At 37.1% G+C, this 20399-nt stretch overlaps 1 protein-coding gene across 5 annotated transcripts in view; it reads right to left on the reverse strand.

Annotated features, from left to right (window-relative positions):
- Positions 1 to 20399, reverse strand: part of strbp (spermatid perinuclear RNA binding protein) — a 99732-nt gene that overhangs the window by 27488 nt on the left and 51845 nt on the right. For 3 of the 5 annotated variants that reach the window (XM_015381032.1, XM_015381031.1, XM_015381035.1), the window contains exons 3-6: positions 19018 to 19190; positions 8172 to 8434; positions 6569 to 6740; positions 2778 to 3048 (exon numbers count right to left, since the gene is read on the reverse strand). In XM_015381032.1, coding sequence (XP_015236518.1) covers positions 2778 to 3048; positions 6569 to 6740; positions 8172 to 8434; positions 19018 to 19020 — 709 coding nt within the window. In that variant the 5' untranslated portion in view covers positions 19021 to 19190. Of the gene's footprint in view, positions 1 to 2777; positions 3049 to 6568; positions 6741 to 8171; positions 8435 to 19017; positions 19194 to 20399 lie in introns of all 5 variants that reach the window. The other 2 variants (XM_015381034.1, XM_015381033.1) reach the window with 2 other exon arrangements.

The raw sequence follows: 20399 nt of genomic DNA on the forward strand, positions 1-20399 counted from the left end.
AGTCTGAATGAATGAATAAAATTAGTCAGTTGCTACCATTGTCAATGTTAACACAATCTCTGTACAATGAATTTCCCTTTTTTAAATTCCAAAACTGAAATAGCAAAAAAGTAGATATAAGAATGTCAGCTTGACATATATATATATATATATATATATATCTTACCACTCTTACCTGTCATGTCCCGCACTTTATGTCAGTTTTTAAATGTTAGTCTTGTATATTTCTTGTATATTTGTATATTGCAGAGAGTAAACGTAATTTCATTTCCCTTGTATGTCTTGTACATATGTAGAAAATGACAATAAAAGCTGACTTGACTTGACTTGATATTTTTTTATTTGACCTTAAACAAAAATATGGTTTACAAATAACAGCCTAAAAATAACACATCCCGTAGACACTTTTTTTTTTTAATAGTTTATGTGATTCATGTGCTTATTATCACCAAACTTGAACTTTTTTTAAGCTCTTTTAACACTAACACATCTTTTTAATGGGATAAATATTAAAGCTTGACATATTTGAAATATGCTGATAATAAATCTGAGAGATTAGATCCAGTAAGACGGGCATGTTTATTTATCAGCTGCAAAGTACGGCCCTGTGTGTTTGTGTTGGTGTGTGTGTGTGGGGGGGAAACCTGAGCTCTTCTCTCCATCTTGCTGAGGCCTGTGGAATGATGTACAGCTAACCTTCGTGCTATCTCTCATCCCTCTGTGAGAGCCGAGTGTCTCGTTGGACAGGAGCCACACGATGGATGGGCAGCCTGCTGCTGCTGCGTCTCGGTTATTGATTTCACCGGCCTGCTGGCCTTGCTTTCCCCTGCTACCCACGACTAATTATAACCAGTCTCCACTAGCATAAAAACAGCTTGTAGCACCAATCAAAAAAAAAGGAAAGATAAGGAACTGATGATTTTAAATTATTTCCAAATCTACTGAAGTCTTGTTCTAATTCATTGTGCTCGGCAGTTTATTCTATTTTTTTCAGAAGGTCGCTGCATCTCTCTCAGGAGTTGGTTTCTGACAGCTACATCAGCAGTGAGGGATCAGTGTGACACAAAGCTTGTCTTTTACTCCACTGCTGGTTTTCTTTTTTATTCCAATACTTGTATTTTTGCTTTAAAATCCGACCACACTGCAGGACAGTCTGAGGCGGTCAGAACATGAGAAATTGAGCCAATACTACACTGACAAAAAGCAGCATTGAGGTTATCTTTAGTATATTTTTCACTTGACAGATGACATTTGGAGTTGCTTCTAACAGGGATGTACAAAATCTCGAGTTTTCAGAAAATAAAGATGAATTGTGTCTGAGGACGTACTGATCTGCCACTTTAAGAAGAAAATGGGAAAAGGAGTTAAAATGATGCAAATGAATTTTAAGGATAATGTTTTTATTGATCAAAAAAGTGTCTTTTCCAATGGCTTAGACTGGTAGTTTTAACATTTGTTGCACCTGCTATTACAATGCAATTTCTCCCTGTTTTACATAAATTCGTTAACCGTTTCAGTAAAGTTATTCTGCAAATGTGTAATATAAAGTTAGATTTTTATGAAACCATAAGATAACATTGGCTTCTGCAGGGATTAAGGAATACATTTAAAACCAACACTACTTGCTTTGCCATCAACACATAATAACTTGATGCTGATCCCTCTTCTCAATGAACATATTTCATCTCAAAGTCAGAGATAATCAGCTGGAGACTGGATGTGCGATCCTAATGTCTGATTCCTACAGAAAGTGGGACAAACTTTGATCACATCAAGTCAAAGCCAAGTTTAGAGGGATACCAGAGAGGCTGAGCGTTTTGCAGTAGAGTCTCTATGTTTTATTATTTTAGTTCTGGACCCCGTCTCTGAAAGAACTTGATGGATTTCAAAATGTCGACTCTTTGTAAACCTGTGTTCAGGTCAGGATCCAAATTGTCTGCCTAATACGCAGAGAGACTAATATCTACAGTACGGGTAGCAATGCTCACAATGTTAATTTTGCTAATTATAAATCTGACAGATGGCCTTTCTCTTCCTAAAAAAATGCTCTGACTTCTCAAAGCAGGACATTGAGAAAAGAAAAGTTTACTACTATTCATTATAGTTCTTAAAGTTCAAATCGGTGTTAGGATGTCTCAGCTTTACCAAGCTGCAAATTGAAAATCTACAACAAATCACTGATCTCTCTCCTTTCTGTTTTTGAAAAGTTAGTAATTTGTGGAATCTTTGGTTACAATAGGGTTTTTATAACAACGCTAAATTTAAAGGGTTATCTCTATATGGGATATCTGAGCACGACAGGTATGGAAATCTTTAATTTTGTTGTTTACATCTTTCATTAGTGAGATATTACATTTAAAGGCGATCAAAATATTTAAGAAAATCATTGATCTTTCATATAAAATGATCCCTTTGAGGTTGAACTGATTTTGTTTACATTATCAATAGAAATTCTGTTTCTCTTATGCGTAAATTTATCCAAACTACAATAATTTTTTTTAGGCAATTAATAAATAATTCAAATTTGCTTTAAATAATGACCCCTTTGGGTACTTTTGGTTCTTGCAGTTTTAGGTATTCTACCCACCCCTGCCTGTTCCCGTCTTGTCTTGTACCCAGTTAATAAGTTCAAAGCTGATTTAGAACAAAAAACGTTATGTTTTACAACAAGCACATTTGGCACAAAAAAAAAACAACTCTGTGATTTGTGTGAGTTTGGTTGGACAGACTTAGCAAATAATAAAAAATGGATACCTTTTAAATTCAGGGTTTCGTACCTTCACCATTTTCCTGCCCCGGCTCCTCTTCTACAATTTCTGCCTCTGCTTGTTCCGCTACCTCTTCTTCATGCTCCCCGTTCTCCAGCGCCTCTTCTTCCTCCTCTTCCACCTCCTCCTCCTCCTCCTCCTCCTCTAGATCTTCATCTTCCCTCATGGCTGGTGAGGTAAGGGTGATCTTCAGCTTAAGCTTTGGATCTGTCGTAGTTTGTACCAAGATAGCTGCCTCGGGCAAAGAGCTTGTGACCTCATATTTCTCCTCTGTCAGCTTCTGCGGTGGGTTAATAGACACAGGCAAAGTGGTTGAGGACCAAGGTCGCGGGATTAGTTACAGCTGAACAAAATGATTTTTAGAAAGCTAAATCTTCCTGATGCTGCGTCCAACGGGAAAGATAAACACCTACCCTCCCGGTGGGTGGATAAATCTGTTTTTTTTATTTTTTTATTGCCCATATATGAAACTACAAGCTTCCTTAAAGCACCCCATGATGCTACCACCCCAGTGTGCTGTATTCAGGAGTGGAAGTTTTTTAATGGATATTAAAAAAAAATGTGGATTCAGTTTACTGATCATCAGACTTTGAAAAAAAATGGCTCTAATACATCTTATTAAAAGGTAAACCACATATCATGTTTCTTCCATCACACCGTTATATATGTGTTGGTTCTATCATACATGTAGGTATGTTCAAAAGTAGTTAACCAGGGTTAATGTTCTGTGTGTTTCTTAAAGGTTTCAATGATCCAGCTGAGCTGATTCAAACAGATGAATAACGTCCTCATATGTCATCAGGTTTTGCAGAGGCCTGGTACTAAACCAGGTGTGTAAAACCAGTGACAGTTCTGAAATTGGGCCAACAGCCCTTGACTGACTTTCCTCCACCACTGATCTGTTACATAAAGATCTCAGTAAAATAGGCTGAAACAAGTGCTTGTAGCGTCTTATTAGTACAGTACAGTACTTCAAACATCAGGGGGCAAGATTCATCATCAAAAACATCCATGATAAAGTAATTATGGTTCTGCTGAAATCACCAGGTTAAAACAAACATCCAGTTTTCAAGGTAAATCTTTCTTTGAGTAAAACACGTGTTACAGCCTCTGTCAAAGTGAGCAATGACTCACATGGGGCTATTTGGCTCTGAGACAAAATCAAAATCTCAGATATGAGACTTTGCTACCTGCTACCTCACGGTTAGAGGGGGAAAAAGGCCTTTTTCATACACTCAAGATATAATAGTGGACTTAATAGAAGGCAGGATTTATTTGTAAACAGACCTGTTAGTCAGGGGAAGTCTTAAACATGAGATACTAAATGTTATCTACTTGAAAACACACCCCTTTTATTTGCAAATGTTACCTAAGCAGCAATGGTTTGGAATTTATATTACTGTGCAAAGGTTTTAAGCCTTTTTACCACGCTTCCTCCTCCAACCTAAAAAATAAAAAAGAGGTTTTATGTTTTCCATGTATAAAAAGGTGTACTAAGGGAAAAATATTATAAATAGAGTCTTTCTGTTATTTGTTTCTGAAAATGGAGATGAAAACATGAGTTTTTATCAAGTTTTTTTTTTATATAGTTCATTATGCAGCCATATATAACATTAGCAAGAAATTGATCAACTGAGCAATCAGAAAAAAGTAATTTCATCTTTCCCTTAAAGGTATAGTGGAGGATTTTTGCAAATTTTTTGAAAAGTCCAGTCTCTCCACTTAAAAAAAAGAGAGGGAACGCCTATTCAACTCAGGCAAGAGTGTGCACAAGGAATGCACAAGTGTGCAATCCTTGTGCACACTCTGTTTACAAGTTGCTGTTTGCATCGCTCATACAAGCTTTCTTTCCAAAAGAAGATTTGCAATTCTTCCACCATGTCAAACTCACCATAGGTAAGTGAAAATGGGGACGAGCATGTAGGACGGCCTTACGTAAACATATCACCAGAAGGATTGACAATTAGGAGGGTCACTTATTTTGATGATCCACCCGGAAAAAGAACGTCCTCCAATATACCTTTAAAGTCTTGATCTTCTTAATGAATCTGAACTTTTAGCCTTTTCTGAACCCTTTATAGTCTGACTTTATGTAAATTTCGTCCACAGACACATTCCTTGTGTGCAGTAGCTTAGTGATATCAGTTTATTTGTTTACAGCATCTTTGCTCTGCAACTAAGATTTACTCTAAGCTCTTTGCAACATGTAGTGAGTTCAGCTGTATTCATGCATTTGGTGTTTGTTTTTATTTTGATAGAAGAGTAAAAGAATAAAAACAGGAGCTCAATGGGGACCTCAACCCATTGCAACAACTTTTTTCTTGGCAGATACAATCTGAAACAAAAATAACATTTCCTACAAATCACAGGTAGAAATTAAGCAATGAGGGATGTTTAACAAATACAAGAATAAACCGATTAGATCAATAAACAAGTTAAAATATCCATTCTGATGAGGTATATTTGTCTGACTGCGCACATTTGAAATTAGAAAATTTGTAAAGTAGGTATTAAACATACTTTTCATTGAGCCCACATTGTTGTAAATCCCATTAGGTCTAATCTAACATATCTTAATCTTAAATTAAAGAGTTTCAGGAACTGCAAGCAGAAAATTACCATAGTAAACAAATAGAAAGGCTTAAAAAACATGTCTGTGATTTGATCACTCTCTAATTGTTTTCATTTTAATAGCACCATTCTGATTCATTGAATACGGCTAATGTGAGTAGTGAGAACTTGCAGTCAATTCTAGCAACATGTTTGTTATAAGATGCCTTAGAATAATCTGTATTAGATGTAATTAAAGTTTCTAAGTGTACATTTGGTGATGTAATAAAGGAAAAAAAGCAGAAGTTGGTGCAGTTTTGAGAGTTTAACTGTCATGCACATGACAGGTCCAACCTGCCTTACCACTTTAGTTTGTTTTTCGTTTTTATATTAAAGAATCATGCAACATTTTGGAAAATTTGTAATAATTGAAAATATTCCTTTCCTGACATTTAAAAGCAACAAATTTAAACTGAGAGTACACTGCTGATATACTTTAAAGTTTCTAGAGTCTAGACTATCCTTTTAACTTGCTCTATGTTGGAGGTTCTGTGTAAGATTAAAAGCACATCCTCCAGTCTCATAAGTTTCTTAAGATAACATTTTTTAACCTGGCATACAAAGACAAAGCTGAATAGATGCTGGAGAGTTTTTCTGAAGTGAGAAGGTGTCTTTTAATACTGTTAATTAGGACGACCACTTTTTTACCTAAGAAGAAAACAGAAAAATAGGTGATGACCCTGACTTTCCCATTGAACTATTTAGGACAAAAAACTCTTAAAGATATGGAAAATAGAGAAAACATTTGAAAGAGATAACAGGTTGGTTGGTTGTGCTTGTTTGTTGTTTTCCCTGTGTGAGTTAATCTCTGGATAATTGTTAGGAGCCTCACTTCAGAGCCATGACTTGTTAATGAGGAAATGTGACACATGGACATGACACTTCTCAACTTCACAGTCGACGGCACTGCAGCATCGTGCCTACTTAAGCACACGCTGTCACCCACAGGACCTTCCTGATGGCAGCAGAGTAAATGATGGTAAACAGAAACCAAAGCACAAAAAAATTGTGGAAGCCTTTTTAACTTGCATATTCCCTCTTGTTATATTTTTATAAAAAATAATAATAATCATCTTCTCAATACAAAAATGTAAAATATTTAAATACACGGGGTGTGTGTGTTTGTGTGTGTGAAAGAACAAGTCAGAAATGCCAAATAAAGTTAGCAATAGTGTGTGTGGGTCTCTAACCTGGATCTGTGTGGGTAAATTGTGACAGACAGTGTCCAGCAGTGTCTGTGTGGGTTTGTCTCTGCACATCAGCACCAGCTCCAGGTCCATGTCGCCTTTGATCAGGAGTCCTTTAGCCACCAGACCGACCCTCATCACTCCGCAGAGCATGCCACAACCGCCAGACTCTCTGCTTCACAAATAAACATTAAAAAGGTCATCTTATGCAAGTTGGAACAAAACATTATCTATGGTTAAAAACATGTTAAGCCACCTTTATCTAATGAGATCACTGCTTAGCTTTAGGTGCTAAAAACAAGCATTTTATAATCTACATTCTACAGAAAATGTTCCAATTATACTTTTGGTTTATAAATCTGATAAAAACATTCATCAAACGACTCCTTTCAAAACGTCTTTCAAACCTTGTTTACTTAACAAAATAATCGGCTTACAGGCAGCATGATTAAATAATTGAAATACACGTTGCAGTTAATATGACAAAATAAGATCAGACAGAGCAATCCAGCTCTTTAATGAGAAGTAGTGAACCGTCTATAAAGAGATACATGAAGCTTTTCAACCATGAAGACTTTCTGATCAGATAGTGCCAAGCTGTGGAGTTATTTCCCCTCTGTAGAAACACTTTAAGCCCAGGAGCTCTTCAGAAAGGTTTGTGACTGGCTGGGCCATATGTGGGTCACTGATAATATTACAGCCGGTGCACCAAAATCAAAGTACATGAAAGAATGTCAGGGGTTTTGTTATACTGGCATCCCAAAATGGGGTGATCTGGGGAGGGACATTTTTCTATATTGATCTTTGCAGAGAAGCTCAAACTGAGAATATTAGTTTTCCTGTTCTGGCGCAGATCTAATTGGAACAAGAATTGTCTGTTCTATTCCATGCATGTGCTATTGAACCATTCTGCTTTAGCTTTGGCTGCATCTTTGCGGCAGTGGTGCTTCGAAAAATAATGGTGCCCTGGGCAAGTGCCTCAATATGCTGCCCTTAACTCAGGGGTGGGCAATTCCAGTTCCTGAGGGGCTTTTATCCTGCAATCTTTAGATGTGCCTTTGGTTCAACACACATTCATCGAATAATTACATGATCAAGAGGACTCTGGATGAACTGACTGAATACTAAGGAGGTAACTCTACCATTTGATTCAGATGTGTTTGCTCTAAATGCTGGAGGATACCAGCTCACAGGAACTGCAATTGCCCACCCCTGCCTTAACATCACCTCAGATGCTGTGGAGAACGAAAAAGCTGTTTACCAGGAAGCTTTTAAGGATGTTTCTATATTTACAACAGAAAACAGATGACTACTGCAAAGAAAGCATAAAAAAGCAGAGGGTATTCTTCCATGTCTGTCTCATGTTTAATAATTTATCCTCACAACATGATGCTGCCTCTACCATCTTTTAACGCCAGCTTGATGTACCATGGGGATAGATACAGAAACATATTTTAAGTTGGCAGCACATTTCTTGGTGCGGACTGATCCTCTATGTTATTTTTTTATGGTCAGCATCTTTCTTAGCTTTACTAGCATTAACAAGATCAAACATGTAATTTGTGGTTAGAAACTTATGATAAATCCCAGTTCATTTTCTGTTTACCTGCTTCCCTCTGTGGATTCCTCTGCTTCTTCCCTGGGCTCCTCTGCTGGATCCTCCTCAGTGCTTTCTGCTGGTTGGCTGTCGAAGCTGTTGTTGGGGGCATCGCTGCTGCTCTGATCCAGCCAATCGGCGACTTGTTTGAGCGCGCACTCGACGGTGGACACCAGCGTCTGAACAGCTTCCAGCTCTTGCGAGGAGGGATAGATGGTGGAGTGTTTCGCCATGACGTGGCGGTCATCGTTGCTGAAGGAACGGAAGGACCTCTGAAAACGAGGAAAAATAACTTCTTGGTTCATTCAAATATAATTTCAACAAAAAAAAACAAACAAGGTTCAATTTTAATAAATCAAATGGAAACATTTATGTTGTCTACATTTTGTTGGAGGAATTATTTATTTGATTAAAAAGTAAAAAATAAACAATGTGGAAGCAGATGTTAGAGAATAAAAACTCCTTGAGGAGTTTTATCTGCTTTCTTTCTGCTGATGCAACATACAACATTTCTTTTTTACGAATAAAAAACCTCACTGATCCAGACACATGTGCACACAAAGCCATCAGGAATCCATCCTACCCCCATACTCACAGACTATCTGCCCATCCTGATTCAATCAGACACTTTGGCCTTAGGAATTCATGTCAGCTCTTCAGTCTTTCTGATTTGCTCCTTCGTACTCCTCAGGAGGTATATGAAAGGAACGCACAAAAGGAGGACACCAGGTGCGAAGTATCAAATGAGGATGTCTCAGGGGAGAGTTAATGACAGAAAATGGAGGGAGCTTGCCATGGAAGTAAAGGAGGAAGAGAATAGATAACAACAGGAACAGTCTTTAAAAACGGATATGAACAAAAAGGGTTGTGAAAGTGGAGGGCCAAAGATGAAAGGAAAAGTAAAGAGATAAATAAAGTGGAGCAGCAGGTGCAACAGTGGCTTTGGGTTTTTTTGCATTCTGCAGTAAATAGCAGCCAAAGTGCTGTATCTACATGTGGATTTACATAAAAAAAACACTACAGGGAATGTAAACCTAAATTCATCACTTGTTGTATAACATCCCAGATGGTTAATTGAGAAGAAAATAAATCGTTAGTGTTGGGTGTCTTATTTCTCACCTCCAGTGGTTCCATATAATAAGGATAACGATAAACCCTGGTAGATATAAATGTAAATCTATCACCATAGTTCTCTCTAGTGAACACCAGTATCAATGAGATATTTTAACGAGATATTTTAAAATAGAAAAACATATGTTCAACCAAAAAGTTATTTTTTTTCTGATAATAAATAAGTCTCGAATCTTATAAAATATAATAAAATTATTCACTGATGGCATGCTAAAAATTATCTAAGCCTTTTTCAATAAATAAAACTTCTTCATTGGTATATATTGGTATATTAAACATTCTGTAATGAGTTTTCAATCTTTGGCCTCCTTACATTCACTCTAAGCTTTAACACCCAGTCAGAGGAGACTTTTTTTTTTTTTTTAAGGAAAAGATTCCTTTAAATAAAATCTGAATGAAATTTGATTAATTTTGGACTTTCTGATTTGACACTTTAAAGATATGAATAAACACCTACAAGTGTGTCATTAAATTCAGTGCACAACTACAACATAGTCACATTCGATGCATTTTTATTATGAAACGAATGCAATGTAAACAATCAGAAAGATGAAAAGGGAAAATAATACTAGGTGATAACTATTCAAGTATTGGAAATAAAGTTATTCTATAAAGGCATCCAAATCCAGTGCATTGGAAAAGGGATATAAGAAAATATGCCAGGTTATAACTGTGCTTTATTTAACCTTAAAAAACAGGTTTATATATGTATTCGTCAAAATTGAAAGAATACACTTAAAGTACAAGTTACTACAAAATAGAAGAGCCGTGATGAGAATTTAAAAAAGTAAAACTAACATAATACAAAAATAATAGCTGTAGTAGAAAAGAGTCGCACTAAAAATTCACCTTAAAGTGTTTTGATCCTCACTTGTGTCATTTTTCTTTTCATCTCTTAGCTAATTTCTTGCCCTGTATATTTTCATTATTGTTCCACTGTTATACATAAATAAAAATAAAACCATACTTTTCAGATTGATAAAGAGTCTTTTTAAATGACAGACAATGTTAAATATTCCTGCTAAGTGTGAGGTGCCCAGTTTGACGTGAGGATGGAGCACCTGCCAGGCTGCAGAGTAGACCTGCTTATCTCAGAGCTCCACATTTCCCTTTATTCTTTTCCATACACACATGAACTAAAGGAGACCGACACATCATTGCACATAACCAACACACACAAAGAGGAGAGATGACCTTTTCATAGTGGCGGATTTTAGGTAGATTGATAACAGCACTCAGACTCCAAGGGCCACACATACATTCCTGGAGACGAACTAAAAGCTTTCCTTTTTAAATCTTAAAGCCAAAACTTCACTGAGATCTAAGCTTTTAAATGGCGCATCTAGGTACCAACAATGCAAGGACGTACACACACAGGCAAACCACACACACTCCACACCGATCCTAATTGAAACGGTGACACACTCTTTCACTGAAGTGACTGAGATAAAGCTATTAACAGCAAGGAGAACAAACGCAGCACTATAATTGCAGACTCCTAGCCTGTTTGGTTCAGGATGTAGAGTGGTATTTGAAACATTTGGGAGAGTTTCCACCAAGGGTCAACTCTAACTCTCCAAAACTCTGCAGCCAATGACAGCAGAAGCATGGGGTGACTTAAATGGCCCTATAGGCATATGGTGCTATTAAAATATATGAAACTGGATTTTATTGGACCTTAAGATCAGCTGCATCCTGTTTAACAAGCTAGTTAGCCTGACATTCCTTTTTTCTGATTTATTATAATTATTGTTTTTGTTATGTCAAAAAAAAAAAAAAAAACACAAATAAAAAAAAAAAAAGAAACAAACAAATGAAAAAAAATATGACGAACGATCTTTTTTTTTTATTGATACACATTCAAACAAAGTGCATCCAACGTTTTTTCGCAATGCTGGGTTTGTCTTATACTTGTGTGCCTTCTCAAAGCTGTTTAACAGAGCAGTCATTGCAGATTTTATGAGCTGTGGCTAATGGGTGCTTCTGCAACCATAAACCAAGCTGAGAGGAGGGAGGGTGCCGGCAGATCTATGTATGTAAAGCCACACTCCTCAGCTGCGGGGTGGGCCATTGTTGGCCAGCTGCTGTGATGACCATGTAAATCAGTGCAGCTAAGTGGGACTCACTGACAAGAATCGACCCCGGGAGCCAGGGTGTGCAGAGATAACGCTGCTGAGAGTAGCAGAGCATCACAGATACACAGGTTATCCTATAGATTCATGGCCATGTTGTTCGAGTTAGACAACAGTATGTCTATTAAAGATGTATGGCTGTAAGATTTTTCTTTTACAGCATATTCCCTTGTTGCTTTGTCTTAAAAATGTGTGAATTAGGAAATAAATCAAGCATGAATAATACATCAGAGAGATTTTGATCCAGTTAGCCTGTAACAACTGGTGTCAAAATTAGATTGTTTTCAATTTGAGCAAATTAACCTGAACAGAACAGCAGCAACAATAATTAACTTCAGGTATTTTGCAGTTAGACTTAACTGAGCAGTCTTTGACTGTAAAACGTTGGATGCAGCCACACTGCAATAGAAAGCTTTGCCAAAAAATCAGGAATTACAACAACTGCATTGACTTTAAAACAGAATTACAGACGATCTGCAGATAGATGAAGTATGTCAAAGTAAACAACTAATTAAGTCAGGTAACTGGAAGAATGATGCTAAACTAAAATCAATAGACCGCTTAAGTCATCTTCTTAGCCAAATTGATTTTAAGAACAACTTTGTCATCCAAATCAATATTCAGTTCAGTTTATTTGTTCCATGTCAATGAATAACCAATGTCACCATAAGATACTTTACAAGTTAAACCAGACAAACAGAAATCCAGTTCAGTCCAAATACTAATATTCCCTCCAATTCAAAATGCATTATACCATGTCAATTGAATCCTAAACTTGATATAATTTACTAAAATAAAGACTTTTATACCAAAATAATTTTTTAATCAATTGAGTCAGTGACATTGCATGTTTTCCTCCTACTGTTGAGGACCATGCATCCAACTTAATTTAAACAGGAAAAGGTCCAGCAGAAGTATAGCGAATCGTTGCTATTTGTTGTGAGCAGCTTTAGGTCAAGATCGCAGGAGGAAAAAAAAAGTAAAAAATAACTGTGCTAAGGGTATGAGGCATCTAATGCTTCTGAAAATAGAAGCATTAGATCCATCACTAGTGCCTTAGATTTATTTTTACATCTTAAAACTTTCTGTCCCAGTAAAAACACATTTTTACTACCACTTTTAGTTGGTTTAATAATCTAGTTACGGTAACATTTTCTGTGATTGATTTTCAGGAGTAATTTAACCATCATCTAGTTTAGTTATGAGGATATACATTGTAGTGTTGCGGCGATGCCATTTTTTGGCCCCGATACCGATACCCGATACCTGGCTGTGCAGTATCGGCCGACACCGATACCATAATAATGTAAAATAATTGCCATCATGGCTTTGTCAAGCTGCTGCCTACCTTTGCGAAGCAGGAAAAAATCTAATACAAAGTGAATCCAGAAGAACTTTTTATTGCCTACCAGGAGTGGGTGACAATAGTTGAATAAACTTATGGCTCTCAAAATGGTATCTGTGCCCTATTTGTTGGTACTTGCCGATACCGATACCACCATTTTAGGGCAGTATCGGGGCCCCGTCCGATACTGGTATCGGTATCGGTGCAACACTAATACATAGTAAGATTGAATCGAACAGGCAACTATAATAATGGTGTGAAATGGTGAATATATCAAAAGTATATCATAGAAAACAATTATTGCATTCCAAAGACTACTTTTGCGTTATTAACACTGAAATGAGATACAGTTGCTCATAAATAATCACACTCAAGTTTAATCAACAGATACTGGATCACACCTAGAATTAATACAGGAGGGAGTCTTCAGGCAAGAACAGCCCATTTAAGGTTGTATCCCAGCATTTTAGATACATTTCTGTCCAGACTTTGACAAGGACGCTTCAACAACTTTCATATTATCATATTGATGTTGCTTTTTTTTTTTTTTTTTTAACCATTTGATGGGGGACCTGTTGGTGAGTTTTTGAGTCCTGCTTTTTCTTGCTGAATCATGGAGACACATATTCACTGGGGGGGAAGTTAGACCTCCAGTGCTTTAGATGTTGATCCGGGTTATTTTCTGAACACCTGAAAGAGTCGTAAATATGCTTTAATTTAAGCAGGCTGGCCAATCCTGGGAAGTTTCACCACTCTCATACTGTTTTCCATACTGATAAATGTCAATTAGTTTTTCTCATTTGTTCTTGAATCGGTTTGGCCAAAGCAATGATGTTTTTGCTTTTTTTTTTAATACTGGTGGCCTTCTTAATGTTCCCAGAAATGTTCTTTTAAAGCTGAAATCATTTGAAAACTGCATATTAGCACATAATTCATAATATTTGCACCTCTAAAAAAGATATATATATATATATATATATATATATATATATACAGTATATATAAATGGGGTAATATATTCATTACATGCTGTGCACCTTCATGTCACTGGTGCATTTAGACCACACACTTGCCAATTACGCTCCATTTCATGCCTCACTGGAACCTACCAGCTGGCAGGACCGTGTTACATAACCAAATTACACAGCATTTACAACTTACAGTGCACAGTAATGCTCAAACACTGTAAAGCAAGGAAAAAACAAAAAAACAGAGGACATCAAGGGCAAAATATGGGAGAAATTTAAATCATTCATCACAAACCATACTGGACTGTTAAAGGGGAACAAGGATAAGAAAAAAAAAAATCATGAGCATTCCTGCAAATTACTTCCATCACTTCTAACCATCAGCCCTACATAGGTCCGTAATGCCCTACAGCAAAAGTTGAAGGTGCTGTGGCCAGTTACACATGCTGTCAGTAGCAGCTACTCCTCTACTAAACGGAGCAGAATCCATGACTTTCCTCTTCTCTGCTTCCTGTCTACCCAAAGCTCCTCCGGTCTCTGCAGCCATCTGCTCTAAATTACATGACCCAGTGGCAAGGACAAAACTTACAAGAGCAATATCAGTTCTGATAGCTGTGATCGTCCTGATTGGCCAAGGTGCAATGAACACTTTCACAGCGAAATTGAAAAAGTGTGAATTTATTAGGGGAAAATAATGAAATATTTCAGTGTATTAAAGTGTAAAAGGAAAAATAAGATATAGGGAAAATGTGCCAAAACTGCAGAGGCAGATAAAGCACTTTTATGAACTTTAGGAACTTCAAGTGAAAACAAAGGATTGTTTGTTGAAAGGTTGACAGAACAAACTGTCACAGTGAAACTAATACCGCAAGAATTACTATAAATTTATCATTACTATAAATACCACGCAGCAACATTTCAGGAGGGCTTTTTTGGAAAAATGTCACACCTCCTTAGCACAAAAAGAAACCATGTGGAGGAAAAATAAACTTCAAAAACATCTCTTCGAAATAGTCCTTGAAAGACAGTATAAGCAAGACAGCAGGGGAAAAAAAAGATACAACTCGGTGCCTTCACTGCAATATCCAGCAGCCTCAGGGGGATTGCATTAAAAATTCATCCAGTGATTTATCTGCACTCTGCTTGGCAGGCCGGCTTCACCATACTCCTCCATCCTGCTTTATTGTGCTCACTAGCTGTCTCTCAAATTACCAGGAACACACAGAGTTACACATGGACCAAAATAAATAGAATGATACATTTTCGTCCCAGATCGGGAAATTTCAGGTATATCAACAGAACAAAAACACTTTACAGTTATTAAAAATGGCAATAAAATGTGCAGCTAAGGAGATTTGGAAGTGAACAAAATACATACAAACAAGCCACATGCGTGGATACATTGAAATATCAGAATTACCAAGCCTTTCAACCACCCTAAAAGAAATGGGGGGAATGAGCAAAACCATATACTGGAACATTTCTGCTGCATAACATCAGTATTCGCAGACTGTATTGTTTAGACAAGAGTGGTATTCATCTAAAATTCTGCTATAATCAGTCAAACCCACAAACCAGCCTCTAAAACATCAACACAATGCCCAGTTTGTACTAACAGCCTGGGATGTGTGTCTGTGTGCTTCTATACTTTGCTCCTAGTAATGCACAGACATGGTTTATAGGGGCTCCATAACATTTTATGACCTGGCTGCTAAAAGCAGGTGCATTTTTGCCAAACATACTGGACTCAGAACTAAAATATTGACAGGAAAATATAAAGACTTGTAAAAAGAAAAGATAAAAATAAATAACTGAGGAATGCAAAATCGGCATAGACTATCAACGCTGATGAGCAGGTACCTTAATACAGTGCCGACTACTTATTTTTATTTAATGCTGCACAAAATCTATTGATTAACATCTACTTTAACCTTAAATGCAGTATAACTGTGTAAAAACTCATAATCAGAGACTGTTTAGATACAATATTTGAAGGGGTAATATACTCTGCAGGCCGTGCATGCTAACTGCATGCAAAATAATGTTAGTGAAGTAAAGATGGACAATTTATTTGACTTAGAAACTGTAGCTGTATAAAATTGGAGCTTGATTATAGAATCTCACCCCTGCTTAACAATTATTCTTGCATAAAGAAAAACATACGAAAATCTCTATACATGTTTAATGATCAGGAAAAGGTCAATTAGTTGGTAAGGACTAAATGACCTTACCAACTGAATGACCAGCAATAGCGAAAAAGTACAATTGTTGGGTCTCCATCCATTCTCGACATGCATGTACCACCTTGAAGTTAAATATTCTCACATTAAATGTTTTTTTCAATTTTATTATTATTATTATTTTTTATTGTTATTGCAAAATACCATCTCTCTAGGACTTCTCCAGGATCTCCTCCCCCAAAATCTAAGCCGGCACTAATGATGGTTTAGTATGCACAAGCAAGCAGTCGTGAACGAAGATGAAACTATAGCTGCACAAAACGAAGTAAGGAACAAACATACAATGTAGCCAAGTGTATTTACTGAGCTTCTATAAGAACATCAAGGCAAATAGGTTGTTCTGTTTGCAATATGACACCATTGCCAAGGTCAGCAGTATTAGCCGGAGTCAGGAGTAATCACAGTACTGAGTTTGCAGCACTGGGAATGCACCGGTCTCATTACCCTTGGTTATTTATGAGCTCAGCTATGTTTTCCCTTTGTGCAATGTCCAACATCGGTACTTTCAATAACATCTTCACTTTTTTTTTTTTTTTTTTTTTCTGCAATGCACCTTTCTCCCCACCTGCCTTTTTTCTTCATTGGTCTGCATCTCTAACCAACAACTTTTCCCCATATTCACTTTTTGTACCAATTTTTCTCCTCCCTTCTTCTGCTCTAGTTTTTAATAATTCATCTTGTGTTCAACCCAACCCCCCATGGGAGAAGAGCTTCCACTGTCACAAGCCAGGACCATTAATCAATTCCTCGCCCTGCACCCGTTTTACCTCAACCTTTCTGCTCCCTTCTCCACCCCTCCCTTCTACTATGCACATCTCCTTTTCTTTTTGACATTGTTTTCACCCTGTGTTTTATATTATGTTATGTTTTTATGGTCTTAGTTTTTTTTTTCTTGACATTTTCTCTCTCCTCACCTGTTTTTGATACTGAGATATCCTTTGAACACCATCTGTGTTCTACAGGCCTCTCATGCATCCTTTTACATTATGAACAACCTAGCTGTTTCACGTTTACACTCTTTATAAACCTGCAAAATATGCAGATGACAGAGCTTTTACAAACTAGAATATTTCTATACCAAATATCAGGAAAATATTACTAAGGATATAACTCAAGCAGTAATAAAGCGTTATTAATCCTGCATTGATACTAAGTAATGTCCCAATCCGGTAATGATGTCAAAAACCAGTAAGAATATATGGGCATGCAGCAAAAAACAAACAAAAAAACAACAAAACAAACTCAAATTCTGTTTTATTTTCAAGCAATCTGTGAAGGTTGAGTTAATAAATAGTTTAACTGTTCTCATACCTATTGTTGTTAACTAATCTTCTCTCAGTAATATAATTCTATAAAGCCTTTTCTAATTTTCTACACTACATAATAAGAAATAAAAGTACACATAATTTGCACTTCTATCGTACCAGGGCAATATTCCTATTGGTCAATCCTCAAAGCTGCAATATTTGTGTTGGAAGTGAAAAAGTTGTAGCCGGACAGTCGTAATACTAATATGAAGAGGATACCTCACAAGGTCACCAGAAACAGATTCAATGCTATGGAAATAGAGAACCTTCTACAAAACTTGCACCCGATGCTAATGAGATATGAAAAAAATGAATTTCACATTCAGTAAAATAAAAAAGACCCTGTTCATCTCTATCAACATGAGCTCAAATAATTGTAGTTGCATCACTCAACCTCTTAATATCCACCTCATTTTGGGAAATTCTTGCCTATTTTGCATACCCAAATGGAAAAGCAAATAACTTAGAAACTGTAAGCCCAAGTTACATGTGTGATACATTATTTGAAAGCTAACACTTTCTAGTTTCTAAATATATACCGGTACATGGAAATTGGGTGAGTAAAACACCCAAGCTGCCCAAGCCCATCAGTTCAAACGAGACTCAGCAGTATAAAGGCTGCTCAGTGGCACAGTGGGTAGCACTGTAGCAAGAAAGTTCTGGGTTCGATTCCCGGCCCGGGGTCTTTCTGCATGGAGTTTGCATGTTCTCCCTGAGCATGTGTGGGTTCTCTCCGGGTACTCCGGCTTCCTCCCACAGTCCAAAAACCTGATTAGGTTAGGTTAATTGGCTTCTCTTCAGTCCCCTTAGGTGTGAATGTGTGTATGAATTGTTGCTTGTCCTGTTTGTCTCTGTGTTGCCCTGTGTGCGAGAGGCGAGTGTACCCCGCCTCTTGCCCATTGACTACTGGAGATAGGCACCAGCACCCCTCGTGACCCCACTCAGGATAAGCTTGCTAGAAAATGGATGGATGGATGGACAGTTATAAAGACATGCTTGCTTGTTGTGGCTGCTTTGTCATGTGAAATTTTGACACGCTGCTATATTTGTGTTAATTGTGCTTTGGTGCTCGCTATGTCCATACAATGAACTAGGTGGTTGAATTGTGGAGAATCTAAGCTTTCCAACGATGTCTAACATGTCTGTATTGATAATCATTTTACCAGTGTGATTTTCATGCATTCTGAGTTATTATTTGTAAACGCTTTAAAATGGTGGGTTTTGAGAGGATAAAGAATGTCATAGTTGGAACTCATGTCATGTGATCTCAAACCAATCTCTGAAAGCAGATTTAGGTTTTGCCTATATGCTTTTTTTAAAATCACACTTTGTTCTTCCACTCAACTTTCCATATAATATAGATATGTCTCTCTATACACAGCCAGATTATGTGACTTCCCCAATTTGAGCGTATCGTCATATTGTAAACATTTTCTGCTCTGTTACTTTTCCGACTTCGCCTCATCCATTTTGCTGTATTTCTTCATTCCTTTTTATATTCTACTGGCTTTGACATCTATTCCATTTTCAGTGATGTATGAGCTCTCCTTCCCTATCTGCCCTAAACAAGCTTTTATCACACATATACTTTTCAGCCAAAAGACTCACACTATCTGTCAGCGATGTGTTTAACAACTTATCAGATTGAACTCATGGCCTTTGCTTCTCCACAGTGGATAATCCACACCCCCACACTCAAAACCCGGCACCTACTAAACAATCAGTGCCTTACCATGCCTGCAGGAGGAGTGGTCACTCGTTTCCTTCCTGCTGACGCCCACTTCTGGAGTCTGAGGGCGTGTGGTGGGGCGCAGAAGCAAGGTTACTCGTCAGGATGTTGATGGCGAGACGTTTCTGCTCCTCATGTGCTCGTCTCTCACTCTGGCCACTCTAGAAAGAGGGTTTCTGCTGGGCAAAGATTGGAAGAGAACAGGAAAAAAGCTTTAATCATCACTTCAACAACTCAGTAAAAACTTCATTGTAGAGCTATGAAACCATTTTTCATGTCACTTGAAAGTTGTTTACATTTGCCAGACTATGGCATGTTATTGCTTTTTCATGTTCTAGACCAACGCAAAGTTGTGTACTTTGGATGGAAAGTACATGGTTTTCAGGACTGTTTAACAAAAATACTGAAAATCAAAAAAGTGGACATCCCTGATATTCACTCTATGTTAGTCAGTGAACGCTGGAACCATTTGCTTTGCTATCTAAAGTCTTTGTCTTGGCTTATTATTATTTACAAAAAAGCTAAAGCTGAGCTTGAAGCGATAAATAGCGTTTAACTGCAGCATTTTTTAAACCTTTCCATAGACTTGCAGCGAGATTCAGATGCAGAAATTAAAGAAATATTTTGTAGGTTTTTACTGGTTTCCAAAAACATCCTGCACAGTTGATATGACCTTCAGACATGTCTGATGAAGGTCATAGTGAGATTACATTAATAAATCTTTGATGGAGAGCAATACAGTGTGAGCAACGTTTTTTTTCCCTTTTTTTAATCTGTGGACACGTTCTGTCCTACGACTTCCTACGCACTTGTGCCTTTAGGTGTGCTTAGATTTTGCATTTTGTACGTTTTCACAAAAAAATATTTTTAAAATAGCCATTTTATTCAACACTTTACAACTACTGTATCTATAAGTCTGTAGCCTATTTTCCTAAATTTACTTTGGGTGGGAAGTTCCTGCGCTGTTCGGTGGATGTGGTTAAACGAGTACAACCTTGCAAACAATCAAGATGTTATATTCAAGATTGATTTTTATGGATATTCAGAATCGACTAGCATCCAGCTAAACTCAGACACCACATATGGTGATAACAGTAAAAAAAAAAAAAAAAAAATAAGATAACTATGAGTGTGAGCTAGCAGAAGAACACTGCAGTTCTGTGTTCTGGCTACAGGCGGCAGTATCATAGAAAACTCTGTAATGCCTTTGTTAGTATTATTTTTTATGATTTATGTATGTGCCTGCTAACCCTTTATATTATCTTCCTGTTAAATGTTAAGGCAAATGTTTTCCCAAGAACCTTACCTAATTAGGAGTTTTTGTATCAAAACAAAAGGTAATCATTATGTACGTAACACAGATTTCCTTAGAATTCCTTATTAAC

The sequence above is a fragment of the Cyprinodon variegatus genome, unplaced genomic scaffold (assembly GCF_000732505.1).
Source record: "Cyprinodon variegatus isolate N-32 unplaced genomic scaffold, C_variegatus-1.0 Scaffold227, whole genome shotgun sequence".
In the NCBI taxonomy this organism is placed as follows: Eukaryota; Metazoa; Chordata; class Actinopteri; order Cyprinodontiformes; family Cyprinodontidae; genus Cyprinodon; species Cyprinodon variegatus.